At 42.7% G+C, this 17531-nt stretch overlaps 3 protein-coding genes across 3 annotated transcripts; 2 read left to right on the plus strand and 1 right to left on the minus strand.

Annotated features, from left to right (window-relative positions):
* The first annotated feature begins 409 nt into the window (after positions 1-409).
* EMB3131 (Pentatricopeptide repeat (PPR-like) superfamily protein) lies at positions 410-2548 on the plus strand. Its single transcript, XM_089981715.1, has one exon. The coding sequence runs from the start codon at positions 410-412 to the stop codon at positions 2546-2548; it is 2139 nt and encodes a 712-aa protein (XP_089837841.1).
* A 7178-nt stretch (positions 2549-9726) lies between these two features.
* LOC149819989 (RmlC-like cupins superfamily protein) lies at positions 9727-13294 on the plus strand. The gene is made up of 4 exons (XM_089981716.1): positions 9727-10033; positions 11154-11335; positions 11445-11606; positions 12511-13294. Exons 1-4 carry the CDS (start codon positions 9727-9729, stop codon positions 13288-13290), a joined length of 1431 nt encoding a protein of 476 aa, XP_089837842.1. The 3' UTR covers positions 13291-13294.
* LOC149819990 (beta-1,4-xylosyltransferase IRX9-like) lies at positions 13295-16949 on the minus strand (the record flags this gene model as incomplete). Its single annotated transcript, XM_089981717.1, has 4 exons — positions 16264-16949; positions 15865-16108; positions 13940-14040; positions 13295-13310 (listed from the first exon to the last, which is right to left on the minus strand). Coding segments are annotated over exons 1-4 (1047 nt in total), but the record flags the coding sequence as incomplete, so codon positions are not given.
* Between the last annotated feature and the right edge of the window lie 582 nt (positions 16950-17531).

Here is a 17531-nt window from a genome sequence, read left to right on the forward strand (position 1 = left end):
CCATAGATTAATGGGATCCTTTGGGTCTGATCCAGATTCTAATCGGACCTCCTTCTTTATCACCAAACCCTGAGACTATAGGGGTCAGTATGGGTTGGGTCCAAGTAAAACCCGACCCAACGATATCCTATCCGGTATACTGTAAACTAGTCCAAAACCAAGTATGCAAGCGGATTCGGATATCAGATTCGGTAAGCAATTTTGGATTCGGACTTGGATTCAGTACAGGAAATAGCTTAACGGACTTCAAATCCGATGTATGTACATCAGAAAAAAACGAATCCAGTAAACCCAGATTCGACCCGTTGATATCCCTACCGGTGGGCAGAGTCGCGGGATTCGAGTTTCTACTCTAGCTAGTGAACGCCGAACCAGATGCAGGAAGAAGGAAGGAGAGGGACGAAGGGAAATGCCGCCCTCAACGATCCCCAAGAAGTACAACTTCTTCTACGGCCACAGGGTTCCCTCTCAGAACCGCCCCGTCGTCTTCGGCGGTTTCTTCACCAACCGGAAGACCGTGTTCCTCCCCAACACCAACGTGAAGAAACCCGCCGGAAACCGCCATTCCCAACTACCCACCTTCGATTTCCGCCTCTGGGACCCCGATTCCGTCCATCAGACACCGATTCGAAACAACCCATCCGAGAAATTCCTCGCCTCCGGTCGCAGACTGTCGCCGATCTCCCGGTACGTCGTCGACAGCTTCCGCCGGCACAAGAATTGGGGCGACGAGGTCATCGCCGATCTGCGGAAGCTCCGGAGGGTGAACCCCAACGTGGTGGCGGAGGTGCTCAAGGCGTGCGACGATCCCCGGGTTTCTTCTAAGTTCTTCAGCTGGGCAGGTAAGCAGAAGGGTTTCCACCACAATTTCTCTACTTTCAATGCCTTGGCTTATTGCCTGAACCGATCGAATTGGTACCGGGCGGCCGATCAGGTTGTCGAGCTCATGAAATCGTATGGCAGAGAACCGAGTGAGAAGCAATTCGAGATTTTGATCAGGATGCATTCCGATGCCGGTAGAGGCCTTAGGGTTCATTTTGTGTATCAAAAGATGAAGAAATTTGGGTGCAAACCCAGTGTTTTCCTCTACAATAGGGTTCTAGATGCTCTTGTTAAAACCCAGCATTTGGATTTGGCATTGGGTGTCTACGATGATTTTAGAAACGATGGGTATGTGGAAGAGAGCATTACCTTCATGATTCTTATAAAGGGTCTTTGTAAAGCTGGTAGAATCGATGACGCTTTCGATATATTGGGACGAATGCGAAGCAATTTGTGTAAACCTGATGTTTTCGCGTACACGGCGATGATAAGGACGTTGGTTCGTGGCGGTAATTTGGATGGAGCATCGAGGATCTGGGAGGAGATGGTTAAGGATGGTGTTGAGCCTGATGTAATGGCTTATACTACTATGGTTAGTGGGATTTGTAAGGTGGGTGATGTGGAGAAGGCCTATGAGTTGTTTGCAGAGATGAAATCAAAGAGGTTGTTGGTTGATCGTTTGGTTTATGGGTGTTTGATCACCTCTCTGGTCAGTGTTGGCAGGACGAACTGTGCTTGTATCCTTTATAAGGAGATGAATGAAATGGGGTACAGAGCAGATTTGCCGATTTATGATTCGTTGATAGAGGGATTGTGTAATGAGGGCAAAATCGATAAGGCAAATAACGTTTTACAAATGGTGATTCATGAAGGTCTTGTCCCTAGCACTGCAACGGTTAGGCCATTGCTTCTATGGTACGCAGAAAGAAAAACAATAGACGCCATTTGCAGTTTGCTCAAGCAGATCTCTGAGCTGGGATTAGATGCTAATGACGTTCTGTTTGGTTTTTTCTCTTTCATGGTGAGCAAGGATGAGACAGTGTTGAAAGCATTGGAAGTGTTCAACGAGTTAAAGACGAAGGGGTATTGCAGCAGTTCAATATACAATGTTCTTATAAGTGGGCTTCATAGCATTGGGAAGCTGTCAATGGCACTGTCTCTCTTTGAGGAAATGAAGGCTTCAGCTTTTGAACCTAATTCTTTCACACATAGCAAAATAATTGTTTGCTTGGTTGATAGTGGTGAGATGTTAAATGCATGTTTGTATTATAATAAGATGAAGGAGATGTCTTGGGTGCCTAGTGTTGCTTCATATTGCTCTCTTGTTAAATGCCTTTGTAGGAGTGGAGAGATTACAGCAGCTTTATTTTTAGTTCAAGATTGTTTGGGAAATGTAACCAGTGGACCAATGGTCTTCAAATATACACTTACCATCCTCCATGCTTGTAAGTCAGGCAAGTCAGAAAAGGTGATAGAGGTGTTGGATGAGATGATGCAACAGGATATTCCACCAGAAGACATTATATATTGTGCCATTATAAATGGTCTGTGCAAGCATGGAACTGCTGAAGAAGCACGGAAGGTGTTTGCTTTTATGGAGAGAAACAATACAATTACAGATGCAAATTTGGTAATGTATAATGAATTACTAAATGAACATCTAAGAAAGACTACAATGGACTTGGTTTATTCTGGGCTGAAGTTTTTTGGTCCAAATCCTAGTTGAATTTGGGGAACAGCTGATTGATTTCTGCCTGTGGTAGAAGAGGTGCTAGTTCCTTTCTCAAAAGTTTCTCTTTTCCTTTTTGTTTTTCAATGTACAGAGCAGCATCATGTTGGCTTACACCTCACACTCTGATCTGAATATTTGAGAGGCATATTTTCACGGAGAAGTCTGTTATGTAATATAATTTACTATTTGTTCTCATGTATTTTGGAGCCTGATTATCTGGACTTCTTCATTGCCATGAATGCTTCATATCTCGGCAACGCTTCTACATTACGTATATACGAGCCTACATAAACCAAGTCAAGTCGAGCCGAGCCGAGCTGAGCTGAACACCCCGCCCGTGATTGTACCTTGGCTTGTGGTTCAGCTCACTGAGCTCAACCTACAAGACCAAACAGGCTTTTGAGGAGTCGAGCCCAATCGAGCATGGTTAGCAATACGTGAAACAGCAAAGATTCAATAAAGAATTAGTACCATGGTTCCAATTTTATGGGATGTCTCCGGAGAGACATTAATACATGGTTAAAGAAGTACATTAAAAAAGACGGCCAAGTTTGGGTCCGGATCGGGTGCAATATGATTGCACAAAAAACGTAAATTAAGCACCTCAGTGCGTGACACGTGACCTGAGAGTAAATCGACGACGGAGACGGACGTCGGTTACTTTGGAGCCTGATGCCAAAATGGTGTATGAAACAGCGTTTATTTTTATTTTTTTTTCAAAACCAAAATTGAACATACCCTACAAACTCAACCCCTTAGTGTTTTCATCTCTCTCTCCATCTATTGGGACAAGGACCCCACCCTTACTCTGTCTCAAAATCCTATTCCTGCCCTCCATTCCTGTACGGGTTTTGATTTTAACTTCCATCTCTATTTCATGTTGTTCACCCCTGATCCAAACCGGATGAGGGACCCGTTTCCCCTCGATCCACTGCCATCCCTAAACAAGGATCGGGGACAGGGCGGGGAAAAGCATAAGTCCATCATTGCACAGGTTTTGATTTTAACCTTCATCCTCGCCTCTATCCCCATTTCATGTCCTCCATCCTCGATCCAAACAGGGTGAGGCAAGGCGGGGCCCCGTTTCCCCCCTGGTTCACTACCATCCCTAATCTCCAGGTTACCCGACCTTAATTAACAAGATCCTCCTCCTGAGTGATTTTCGGCATTGGCCATCTCCTCTTGGGCCATCTGTGGTTTCGGGCGTCTCCTCCTCTTGGGCAATCAGTTGTTTCTGGCGTCGAACATTGTTTTCCTTCTTGCGTCATCGTGTTAGTGAGAAGAAGAACAAATCACTCGTCCATTTCTTCATACAGTTTATAGAATGTGTTTTACAGGTACTTGAACACACAATGCTGATCAGATGGGTGCACGTGAACTTCATGCAATCCTGCACATTGGAACACAGATGCGAAAATGCTCGTCCCCTGAAAATGCTAAAATGCAATCCTGCACACTGGAACCCAACTCCTTTGCTTCTGCTTGTGCAAAATCAGGATATTCCAGGAATTAATTGAAGGAAAACATGACTTATCACACCAGACTGCTGGCCAGGGCTTGCTTTAGTAGTTGTAACCCAACAAATCAGAGAAACATTTTTCATATTTCTAAGTAATTGGAAACAAGTTACTTTTATTATGTTTAAGCTAATTTGATCATGGCTAGTTGTTCAAATTCGTATAAACTAAGGCGTCAGACTGTGCCAAAAAACAAGAAAAAAAAAGGAGAGAAGAACTCTATGTTGCCACCAAAATTGGTCGGATGTAGGTCTTTAAGCATTTGGATGCATAGTTACACGCAGATACAACTTGGAATTTGCATATGATATCATGACTGAATTAATCCTTAGCTGGGCATTGTTACATGTCGTGGGATTAAGAACAATATGAGCTTTATTAGCAATATGTTGTAAGTCTATTATTTAAATGGATCACAAACAGTATTTAAATGGATCACTAGCACTCACATAAGACTGTTGATTGCCATGCAATAGACCCCCTTCACATCATCAGTTATAGATATTTTCAATAATGAATTGTTTGGGGAAGATGAGCTTCAGCCACTGCATCGACAATTGGCATGAAGGGGGATGTTGTTCTTCACCGCATGCCTCCACTCGCGTGGAAGGTGATGCATACATCGTTTGGTTCTCAGATAAAGCTACTCTATGGGCTTTTAGCTCCTGCAAAACAATATGCACTTTCAGAATACAAATGGTGCAGAAAACAAGATATCAACCCAAAATTCTCTATTTTTCTCAGACAAAGGGAAGCAAAAACACTACAGTATAATACCTGTAGTTGACCTTTACCTGTGTTGTTATAATACCTGGAACCCTTCGTTCAATGAAAGGCAAGATATAGAGTATAATAACAAATACATAGCAATCAACATAATTACTTGTTCTAATTATGACATCATCAATCAAGAGAGACCCATGAGTGTCAATAATCAGTGTGTGGGACCCAAGAAGGTAACATGGCAGCTCAAGAAGCTTTTCTAAGGGAAGATAACATGGATTCAGAACTCTAATCAAAAGAAGAGAAGCTGGACACGCACCACCAGATAGCAAGTCAATTAACTGGATGAGGCCCACATGTGGAGAGCATGAATCGAGAGAGTCTCAGAGGATGTTCTCCCCTTCTAGAAGATGAATTGGATAAATTTAATTAGATGTCCTTATATGGTTCAGTTAATTATATAGAATTCTTAATTAAATAGGAGTCCTAGTTATGTGTGATTTTGACTTTTCTTAATTAGATGTAGAATTTTTTGATTAGGACTCAACCCCAACTCTTTCTATATAAGGAGGTCTAGAAGAGCGCATTAGGGCATGAATAAATTGAATTGAGTTCCTCATATATTTCTTTAGCCATCCCTCTCTCTCTAACATCTCTCTCTTCTTTTTCTCTTCTCACTCTATTCTCACTTTTCTCTCTCACGACTCTCTGGTTCTCCATGGACCTCTCTGCATATCAGACCTCTCTAGATGGGACGTCCAATTCTCCATTGAAACCCAAACTTTACCCAAAGACCAGATCATGCATTTTGCTTTTTTGATGAGCTGAACGACCTTTCTTCATTGTAGATTGTGTGTACACATTCTAGAACATGGTAAATAACATCTCAGACTGCTACAAACCTCTCAAGTACCTCTACAAACCTTTCATAACCTTATTTTACCTTTCATTAATTTCTTAGGTCCCCAAACCCAAAACTATATCCTATTGGGTGCCTGAAATTGTTGAATTTTCTAAACCGATAACCCCTGATCTCCCACAACTTATTTTTATGTCTAAGACCTATCTTAGACCTTCTCACATATTCCTAGGTAACCCTAGAACCCTTGGACTAGAGCATCTCAGATCTGGACTAAAACTATACTCGAATCACTTACTCATATGAAATCACATCTACTCGATTTAGTTGAATAACCCTGTTTTCCCATTTTCTTCCAAACCGCCTCCATGGTTACCCTTAGACCTCTTTTTCACCATGTCTAGTAGGGTTCAACAACCCCCGACATGTGCTCTTAAGGTCCCACGATCCAAAAATATCAGGCTTGATCCTCTTGAGTTCGTCAAGCTCAAATTGAAGTACTCGTCTGTTTCGAATTCGAACCTACCTTCTGGACCTTCTTTCGAACCTTCAAATTCAAATATCAGAGAGGTTCTAACACTTAGGTAGCCCTTTCTTAAGATGACATTGATGGGCATGTAGAAATGCCAGCTAGGCATGTGCTCTAATAGGTTAAGTTAGATAGGAAATCTAGACCTAGACTAGGCTAAGTGGGCTCCACTAGGATAGACCTACTTGAGAAGAGTTGGGGTGCTGAGCTCTAAGAAGCTAAGGGTGAGTAGTAAATGCAACAAAGTATTAGTGTTTTTAGATCTCAAATGCCAAATGTTGGGTTAGGGTAGATTTTTTTGGTGGAGACAGATCCTATTCGTAGGTATCCAATATCTGAAGATCAAGATATGCCGACAGATGACATGGAGAGATCTGGTTGGATGATGGCTAGAAGGTCTCTTTTTTATTGGTTAAAAGTTTCTTAGCTTATAAGCTAAGGTTCTAGGATAAGAAGATATATTGGAGAGCTTTCTGGGATTCTAGAATTCAATCTAGGTTCAACAAATGCAATTCTAAAGTTTTTGAGATGAAAGTAGAAAGTTGGAGGTTTAGCATTTCTTTGCATGTAAACCTAGACAAAATGGTTCACTAATGACATATAATGCTAACGGTACATGGCTCAATGCTAATAGAAATTCCAAGTTGAAGCCATTGTTAATGACAATTCAACAGTTCTAATGACTATCCAATGACTGTCTAACGACATTTCAAAGTTCCTAATGACACTCTTGATGTGTCGTTAGCAACTAAGCTATAATAGGTTTGATAGGTTGGCTTATTTTAGCCATAACTTTCTATATTGATGTCAGATCGAGGCACAATTTAGTGCGTTGAAAAGATGAAATCATTTACTTTAAATCATATTTTGAGTACAAAACCAGATTGCATAATTTTGGTGGTCAAAATTACACTCAAATTAGGTCATACATGAAAAATAAGATTTTTACTGAATAAGTTACCTTGTTTTGGTAATAACTTTTGATTGGAATTGGTCTGATTTTTGACTCGTTTAAAAGATGAAATTCTTTAATTTTTTTTCACCTTTTGAGTAAAAAACTTTGAGGATGCCATTTTAAAGATAAAAAGTAAAGTTGAATTTAGAACAATTTTAAAATGATCTTAAAACACTAGATTCTGTCATGTGATTTTGGCATAGAAGTGACTTGGTCAAAATTAGTGTGTCTACAACTGCCTATACTTATTAATCACAGATGTGATGGTTTTTATCATTAAGGTTAGCATTAATATTAAATAAAAAAGATTCTATGTTTGTAGCAACCAGTATTATACTTGACTAGGTTTGCATCTATTAGTCACATAATATGATGATTTTCGACATTGAGGTTAATATTAACATTTATTCAAATTCAAGAAGATTTGATGTTCACAACCACTTGTATTGTACATGACTAGCTCTGCATCTCTTAGACAGAGTTGTGCTAGTTTTCGACTTTGAGGTTAACATTAACAATGAATCAAGTAGATTACAGGTTTGCATCTATTAGGTGTAGTCGTGCTAGTTTTTGACCTAGAGGTTAACATTAACACTGAATCAAGGAGATTCCAGATCCTCATCTATTAGATGCAAATGTGGTGGTATTCGACTTGGAAGTTAACATTAACATTGAATCAAGGAGATTACAGGTCTGCATCTATTAGACACAGATGTGTTAGTTTAAGACATTAAGGCTAACATTAACATTGATCGAAGAGATTCCAAGTCCACATCTATTAGATACAAATGTGCTAGTTTTCGACATTGAGGTTAACATTAACATAGAGAACGAGGATATTTTAGGTTCATATCTATTAGACATAAATGTATTGGTTTTCGACATTGAGATTAATATTAACATTGAATCAAGGAGGCACCAGCTCTGCATCTATTAGGTAAAAATGTGCTATTTTTTATCTCAAGGTTAACATTAACATTGAATCAAGGAGCTACTTGTGGTTGTCCTTTTCTATTAGTCATGATTGTACTAATCCAAAGTTGGTATCCATACATCAACATTTACAATTCAAAAATAAAGGAGGTATATATACATCAACATTTACACAAGTATAAATATAATCTAATTTTCAAAACAATTCATAAATCAACTAGTTCATGTCATCAAATATGGGTTGTGACTCTTGGAGACGTTGTAGCGCAAACAAGCGTGTGCAGAGCTATTGGATTGTGTGCTCTTGTTGTTGGACCATTTTCTCTTGCACATCTATGAGGTGCTTTTGGGTCGATAAGATCTCTCGATCCTTCAGCTACAGTTGGTCTTTTGCCTCTAAACTTGCTCACAATTCTCAAATCTCTACTTTAACATCTGCCAATTGTATATGCAAGTCTTTTTGATTTAGCTCCAACGTCAACCCTCTGTTGGTTCGTCTCCTATAATGTATGATAATCGTTTTCACTATAAAAAAAACTATACCCGGACCCGATAAGAACTACATGAACCAAACCTGGACCATACCCCGTAAAACCATATTTTTTTATCATTTTTACATTGAGAAATTGTGGGTCTTAATCAAAACTCGGGTCGTGTCTAGGTCTGTTATAAAATTTCACAAACTATATATACCCGGGTCTATGTATTAATCAGACTTTCAGGTCCTGACCCGGGTCTTAATTGGGTCTTCTAATTTATCACCATACCCGAACCCTATAGGGTTTGGTTCAGGTCGGGTCCGGATAAACCAGGCCCGTTGACACCCCGAATTTGATCAGAACAACTTGTCAACGGGTCGGGTTTTGTTCGAACCAGGTGGAATCAGACATGAATCAGATTTTTGGGTATGGTATCGGGTCCAGAGTCTAATAGGTTCTACTATAAAAAAAACCATACCCCAGACCCGATAAGAACTACATGAACCAAACCCAGACCATACCCAGTAAAACCATAATTTTTATCAATTTTACATTGAAAAATTGCTGGTCTTAATCGAAACTCGAGTCGTATAAAATTTTACAAAGTATATATACCCGAGTCCATATATTAATTGGACCTTAGAGTCTGAACCCGGGTCTTAATCGAGTCTTCTTATTTATCACCATATTTCGGGTCGGGTCTGGGTAAACCAGGCCCGTTGACACCCCTAATTTGATCAATCTCAGGGATGAGTGGATCCGTCTCCAGTGTACACGGAGCCAAATTCGAGTTGACGGCTTCCAACGATTGCCACCTCAGGTCTACAATTTGGTTCAAAAGGGTATTATAGACATGTTAAGGGAGCTGTTTAGTCGGTCAAGTCCACACAGATACAACAGTAACAGGCAAACAAAGAAGAGTCCGCTGATAGGACAGAGAGAAGGGCCCCGTGAGCTGGGCTGGCGCATTGAGCCGTCTCCACGTTCACCCAACGTCATGCATGCCTGACGCGTATACCGCCACAGAAACACTCCCCCCCCCCCCACCACACACACACACACTTGTTATTAAAAGCGGAGTCAGGGGAGCACCAGATTGCACATCACACCACACCGCAGTGAGAGACTGGCTGGCCTTTTGAACTCTGAGTAGACCTTCTGCTGAGTTGGGGTGATGATGGAGGTCTTCAGGCGTGATGTGTTCGTGGTTCTTCTTCTTCTCTGTGTTTGCGTTCCCATGATAATGGCGAGAGATGAGAAATGGGAGAGGGATAAGGAGGGGAGTGAGAGAGGGGAGGGGATCTTCATCCTGCGGAAATCGAAGCAGGTGTATAAGACGGAGGCAGGAGAGATGAGGATGGTGAGCAGGTTTCATAGCCGGGGCAACCACAAACACTTGCAGGTTGGCTTCATCAACATGGAGCCCAAATCTCTCTTCGTTCCTCAGTACATGAACGCCAACTTGATCCTCTTTCTTCGAAGAGGTAATGTAATCCCCTTTTGGTTGCCCCTCTTGATGGTCTCCACACGAGTAAAGGGTTGTTCTTATTGCTGTCAATAGAGAAAAACGATCAAGTTACTGCCATGCTATGCTTTGCAAATCAGTAACGTTTTATCAAAATTCTTTTTGCCATCGACGTGTGAGACCAATTTTTTTTTTTGTCACCGAAAAAAGCTGGGCCTTGATTTTGATACGTCGAAGCAAAAGACTGGCCATCCCATCACTAGTCAAAATGACGACGGATCAGTCCTTCATCCATTTACCAGGTTTTTAGAAACTAGATTGTTTGGCTTTTTTTTCGAAAGGTAAGCTGGGTTAGGCAGACCCCCACCAGATATACAACTGTACCATTGGGTTTTGAACCTGCAACGTGCACTAGCTGCTCCTACCAGACTGGCGGAGCTCCCATTGGTATTTGGCTTTACTACACAAGTTGGAGTACTCTGTAGAAACTGATGGAAAACATGAAACATTTTCATGTCTTTCGTGCATTTGGGATGTCAAATTGAAGAAAAGAAATGCTGGTCCGAGAGATTATTGTATTTCTTTTTTTCTTTCCTTTTTGTGAAAGTCAAGCTGGGGTTAGTCTGAACCCCACCACGTACATAACATACCATTGGGTTTTGAATTTGCAACGTCTCAACACATGGTGACGTGCACTAACAACTCCTACCAAACAAGCGGAGCCCCCGTTGGTCTTTTTTTGGTTTTTGGATGACGAAGGAAAAACCTCACGCAAGTTCTGATTTGTGCTGTGTGGTTTACTTTTTTTCTGTTTTTCATTTTTGGTTTCCATAGAAGCCAGATCATAGATTTTTTATGGTTGCATCCTAATCACACGAAAACTCTCATTTCAACTAAATCTAGAGTATCCATCATGGTACAACAAGAAATGTTTGAGCTGGGTTATTGCCTTACTGATTTATCTGGATAAGTATGTGCATTCAGTGCCTGGATTAAAAGTTTATCATCACTAGCAGTAGGCAATTCTAAACAATTGTAAGCATATATTCACCATTGGAAATAATCAGTAAGAGTTTACCTTACACCGACTTTCACTGAGTAGTCTTACTCTATTAAAATGGGATTTACTTATATAATAGGCCAAATGAAGGTTGGCTGGATATACAAGGACCGTCTGGTGGAGAAGGAATTAAAGACAGGAGACGTGTACAGGATACCATCCGGCTCCACATTCTATTTGGTAAACACCAGCAAGGGCCAGAGATTGCAGATCATTTTCAGCTTTGACACAACAGAAAGTGTGGACACTGATGTGCTTCAGGTGGTGTTGCATTTCTTTTGTTATTTGTAACATGGTCTGCTTTTTATTTCGTCTATACGATTTTATTCTTGGTGTTTGGCGAGTTGATGTTCGTATTTACCGCATGCAGTCTTTCTTCATCGGAGGAACGAATCCGCAGTCTGTGATTACGGGGTTCGATTCGAAGATCCTGTCTACCGCATTCAATGTTGGTGATCTATTCTATCCTCTCAGTTTTACAAATTTTACAAGTATTTTGTCGATTGTGCGTTCTGTGCTTGGGAAAACTCAGGTTCGTTTTGTGTTGTATTGCGGATATCGGAAGGCCCTTGTTTGGATGCTGCAGTAAACGGGGTCCCATGAAATTCTGATTCCCCCCAAAGGAATGGAATTCTACGGAGAATTCTTTGTTTGTTTTCCAGGGCTACGCAAGTCCACTGCTTCATTTGCTTGGATGATGCAGTAAGCTGAGTTCCATGTAATTCTGTTTGCCATTGGGAAGTGAACTCTATGTATCACGAATTCTACGGATCTTTTTGCACCCCCGCAAACTCGATTTTCACTGAATTTTGAAGTCTTGAGTTAATTTTAATTACTTTCTGATTCGTAATATTTTCCTAACATGATCTAATAATCTTTTCCTTTCTGAGGTTTGTCACGTATAGCCTTGAAGGCTCTGCCTTCTGGCCAACTGGATTAGACAGTTGTCACGTGTTACGAGATGGCTAAAGATCGAAACCCAAATAGGAGAGGGAAGAGATGGGGGCCATGGGCCATCTCTTATCTTGGTCAAGAAAAGCAGATGTACTTTGAGGGCGGGTTTCTTACCAGCTGGGTTCGAACTTAGTCTAGGCCTGGGTTCTCTTCCCTGTCTATCCCGCCCACCAAAAAAAAAAACAAAAAGATTTGGGTCGGTGAAACCATGTTTCACATTAAGGAGAAGCCCCTTGTCTGGTCTAGCTAGTACCAACCGAAGGGAAATGCTTTCTCTTGCTTTCTTTGGAAGGCAGTTGACATGCTTTTTTATCTACTTTTTGTTTTTTTGAGATTTAGATATGACCAGCTATTAATCGCACCACTGGCCTGCAACTCTTAGTTGTGTTTTTTCCCCGAAAATCAACCATCATCGTCTTTGCGAATTAGCAATGTTGTGTCATTGACACGGTTGGGTTGTTGCATTGGTGACGGTGAGGAAGGTATCGTCGGAGGAGCTCAGTTCCTTGTCCCGGTGGCAGAGGAGAGGGCCCATCGTGTACATGGAAGGCGGAGACGAGCAGGGCCTGTGGGAGTCCATCACAGTGCAGTTCCAGCACAAGGACCAAGGGGACGAGGAGAAGATGGAAAAGGACGACGTTTTGGCGTGGGCGTGGAGGAAGCTGCTGAGGGCTTTGGTGAGGAAGGAGGAGGAGGAAGAGCCGGTGAGGTCTCCCGATTCTTACAATCTGTACGAGCGGAAGCCGGACTTCCAGAACAGGTACGGGTGGAGCGTGGCGTTGGACGAGCGCGTTTACTCGTCTCTCGGGCGATCAGACGTGGGCGTCTACCTTGTAAACCTGACGGCAGGATCGATGATGGCTCCGCACCTGAACCCGACGGCCGACGAGTACGGGGTGGTGCTGCAAGGCAGCGGCTCCGTCCAGATCGTCTTTCCCAACGGGTCGTCCGCGGCGAGCGCGGCGGTGGAGGAGGGCGACGTCTTCTGGGTGCCCCGCTTCTTCCCCTTCTGCCAGGTAGCCTCGCCCGGGAGTCCCATGGAGTTCTTCGGCTTCACCACCTCGTCCCGCGCCAACAGCCCTCAGTTCCTGGTGGGTGCCAACTCCGTGCTCCGCACCATGACGGGTCCCGAGCTCGCCCTGTCACTGGGCTTGAGCCGGAGAGAGCTCGACCACCTCACCGGGGCCCAGCAAGACTCGGTCATCCTCCCCGGCAGGCAACTCGGCTTCCCTTCCAGGTCAAACTTGGCCTCCAATGTCTAGCAAGGCGAGCTCTGGTTGGGTTTTTCCATTGATCGCTTTTCTGTTTTTTTGGCTTCTTCTTCTGTATTGCTCTTGGTTTTGGTTTTGTTTCGTCTTTTGAGTCGTCGTGAATAAAGAAAAAAACAAGCGTTTCTCGTCCCTCTCTCTAAAATGCCAGGTTTTTTATGATGAAACTATAGTCTTAATCTTACCCTAAAAGCACGAAGAGCAATAAAAAAAAAAGTAATCCATAAACTTAAGTATAATAATTTTCATTTCATCATCTCACTTATTTCTCTCACATGACAAGTATTTACAGAAAATAAAACGCTAACCTTAATCTTGAATAAGATTTGAATATAAAAGCAAACTTGAAACAAAAATCCAAATTCTAAGTACTAACTACGGATCCAATTGAACTTTTAATCGGTTATGAACTTGATTTGCACGCAGCCTCACTCCTCCTGCATCAGTTATTTATCATAGTATTTGGAGAGTCGCCAAAGCCACCAAAACAGTGGAAGTAGGAGGTGCTGTGAAGCGGCAAGAGACAAAGAGAGAAAAAAAAAAAGCGACAGTACTCTGGTCTCTGGAGGTGAAAAAATGAAGTTCTTTGAGTATTTTTCGTCTCGCGCACAAGGGGCGCCATTAAACTTTCTCTAAGGCATGCAAGCGGAGGCGCCATAGCATGACTTTGGCGCACCCTGTTGCTAAGCCCCGTACCTTTGCCTCGCCTTGGAATGCCAGCCGTCGAATGAAGCTCATCGACTCCTGTGAACCCAAATAAAAATGTTGATAAATTACCAAACTTGTCAACTCAAGTGCCTGTGGTGCTCTTGCTTTTGGATGAACTATTATCGATCCAGTAGTTTAATTACTGCCCAATTAGCTGAAAGATAAATGAGAAAAAAGCAAAAGCGCGCAGCTGAATCCAAAATGTAAGGCGGCTAGCAATGAGAGCATGAGAGATTTTTGAAGATTACTCTTTCAAGTCTCTAGTTCAGTATAATTTAATCATCTTACTGATCTTGAAAATTCAAACTTAGATCCACGTTTCAATTTCTGCTTTACCCCGTTTCTATCTTCAGTTCTAGTTTTCGACTTTTTCTTATTCTTTTTTCCTACTCAAGTATAGTAAGCATCCTTACTCTAAAGTTAAATGGTAAGTGGGGAATCTGAGAAAGAGACCTGTATGTGACTATATATGTTTTCCTTGGGTGGTAAGTTTGTGTTAAGTGAAGGGAAAATATTGCTCAATTGGGATTCAGCTACGTTAGCAGCAGATTCTTTTTTTTTTTTTTTTTTATAATTCGAAGAAACTATACCCGGCACGAAGACCTAGTCGCACTGGCTTAGCCTACCATACTTACGGTCGTTGTACCGGCAGCATAAAACTCCGAGGTTCGGAGCTCTTCTCATGAAGCTTATATTGGACATCGCCTTGTGCAAAGAGAAGATACCCATGAGAATCGAACCTTGACCACCAGTCTAACAGCCAAGGTCCCACCTCACTATGCCAACCTCCCTTGGGGTGCCAAGGCTAGCTGTTGCACATCACAATTTAGTGGCTCATGAAAGCATATAACCACCATAAGCACCGTGATAAAGAGAAAGTGAAAAATAAGTGAGATATTTTGGTAAAAGTTAAAAATGTAGATAAAAACGTGATAGTCTGAAAATATTATGATTTTTATCATTTCAATAAAAAAATGCCATGATTTTATTACGTGAAGTTTGCAAACTTTAGATTCCGTTCCAGATGGTTCCAGGAACTCAATGGTCTAAATTTTTTAACTCCATTTGAATCGAGACAAACGTATCCAAACACAATAGGCAAGCCCTATAGTCTAACTTCATGTTTCTGATCCACCCCAGCGGTGGTTACCCATGTGGTCAGGAGGTTCCGGTGCCAAGCTGAAGGTTCAGGATCAAATCCCACTGGCACATGAGGGCTGTCGTTGCTTTATTACAGTTGGGAGAGCGATAAGTAGGGGTGTCGACGGGTCCGGTTTACCCGGACCAAACCCTATAGGGTTTGGGTATGGTGACAAATAAGAAGACCCAATTAAGGCTCGGGTCCGAACCTGAAGATCTGATTAATACATGATCCAGGTATATAGTTTGTGAAATTTTATACCGATCAGCCCAACCCAAGTTTGGATTAGGACCTGCATTTTTTCAATGTAAAAATAATAAAAAATTTTATTTTACTGTGTACAGTCCGGGTCTGGTTCATGTGGTTTTTATTGGGTCTGGGTATGGTTTCTCTTATATTAGACCCAGGTCTGAACCCGATACCATACCAAAAATCTGGTTCCATCGATCTGGGGTCATAACAAAAACCTGACCCGTTGACACCCCTAATTAACGATAAGGCTTGGTGGTCTAGTCCTCAACTTGAAGTTTTACCTGGCAGGGAGGTACCCATTAAAGGGGCGTTTGCTTGTCACAGAATAGGGTGCCGCAGCACCCCTTCCTCTTGATCAAGGTTCCCTCGTCTTGAAGTTTTTTTTTTTTGTCCCAAGTCTTTATTGTCTAAAAATGATGATGAATTAAAAGGCTATAAGAAAAGAAAAGAAAAGTAAAACCACCAACCTGATCAGGAGCTATTGGAGTGGATGAAGGACGACCCCATCTCTCAGGATCCCAAAGGATGGTGCTGTTGAATGCAAAGCCATATGTGTTTATAGCAAATTCATAATTAGGATTATTGTGGTTGCTGCTGTTCTTCACATCTGCATGCCATCCTACCACTTGAGATGCGTTGCAGACCGGTCCCACAAGCCCTACTTTCTTCTTGTTTGCATATATCATAGCAACAGGCCACGTCACAAAAACCCTGCAATTTTTTAGTGAAAAAAACGAACAAAAGGGAAATTAAAATGCCAATGGCTTCAGTTGTGACTTGTGATTCTAAGGCAACCAAAAAACTAAAGACAGCATTTCCCAGTTGTGAAATAAACAAAGAGTATCGGAAGCAGATTAATTTCGTACTCAATGCCTCTGATTTCTTCGAAGAATTGGAGATCATAGACGTTGAACGCATCTGCAAAGTGCACGATCCCGTCCAGGCGATGGTGCTCGATGTGATTAAGGGCGAGACTCCTCTGATATTCGATCAACTCTGCCGGACTCGTGAAGTTCTCCCTGCTCACAAGGTGCCGGTACATGACTCCACTTTGCCTCAGTGTCTCCACCGTCTTGGACGAATCGGTTTGAGGTTCAACCACAATCCACAGCAGCGGATGAGGCACCGATCTCAGAGTATATCCCAAGTTCCTCAAGTATGCTCCCTGCAGTGCATGGTTCACGCTCGTCGGCGTTACGATTATCAACAATCTTCGGGTCGGTTCCGGTTCACTCCCCAGATTCTCCAACTCGGTCGATCCCGATTCGTTCCAGTTGCCAGTCTCCGAACTAGCCGCATCTGCCCCCATCAAGCTCCTGTTGAAGTTCCCAGCTACTCTCATCCTGTCCGCATTTTGGATGCTGACAGAATCTCGACCGGAGACTCTGAGCTTGTTGGCATGAAACTCCCTGCCCTCACGGCCGGAAAATATGTTGGCTGTGCTTGCCGGTGAGAGTCCGGTGAAGAAGCCCATGGTGAAGCAGAGAGAGAAGTGGATCATGGTCTTCTTCCATACATGAATTCTCTTCTTTGATCTCTCTAAAGAGTTCATATCTTCAAGCCCTGTGGTTGCTTAACAAACAAATGGCATGTACGTAGACTCTATCTGTTGAGGAGAAGGAAGGAAGGGTGGGGATGCCGGAGGACGGCCGGAATTCAAATATGGGATTTTTGACCGTTAAAAGGTTGGTGAGGTTGGGGCAGGGCCTGTCCTCTTCCCCCCAACTCTACGATTGGTACCCCTAACCTACTTCATTCATCCCCCTTCATAGATTACCAAAAAGTACATAGCCATTTTCAGAATATACTCTCGAGTGCAATTCTTCTCAGGGTGGCAAAACCTAACACGACCCGCCAACCCGCCTCTTAGGCGGGTTCTGGTTGGGCTTAAGCCAACCCGTTTAATAAACGGGTCGACCCGCCTAACCCGTTTAATAAACGGGTCGGGTTCGGGGTATGCCAACCCGCCAACCCGGCTGACCCGTTTAATAAACGGGTTAGGCGGGCGGGTCAACCCGCCAACCCATCTGCCAACCCGACCCATCAACCTGACCCGCCAACCCGTCGACCCGCCAACCCGACCTGTCAACCCGACCCGCCAACCTGAGAACCCGTTTACCCGACCCAACCCATT

This window comes from Nuphar pumila, chromosome 12, assembly GCF_984573655.1.
Source record: "Nuphar pumila chromosome 12, dmNupPumi1.hap1.1, whole genome shotgun sequence".
NCBI classification, from domain to species: domain Eukaryota; kingdom Viridiplantae; phylum Streptophyta; class Magnoliopsida; order Nymphaeales; family Nymphaeaceae; genus Nuphar; species Nuphar pumila.

Coding starts and splice junctions, on each gene's coding strand:
- EMB3131 (XM_089981715.1), top strand. CDS start 410: ATGCCGCCCTCAACGATCCCCAAGAAGTACAACTTCTTCTACGGCCAC.
- LOC149819989 (XM_089981716.1), top strand. CDS start 9,727: ATGGAGGTCTTCAGGCGTGATGTGTTCGTGGTTCTTCTTCTTCTCTGT. Junction 10,034..11,153: donor GATCCTCTTTCTTCGAAGAG/GTAATGTAATCC, acceptor CTTATATAATAG/GCCAAATGAAGGTTGGCTGG. Junction 11,336..11,444: donor TGGACACTGATGTGCTTCAG/GTGGTGTTGCAT, acceptor TACCGCATGCAG/TCTTTCTTCATCGGAGGAAC.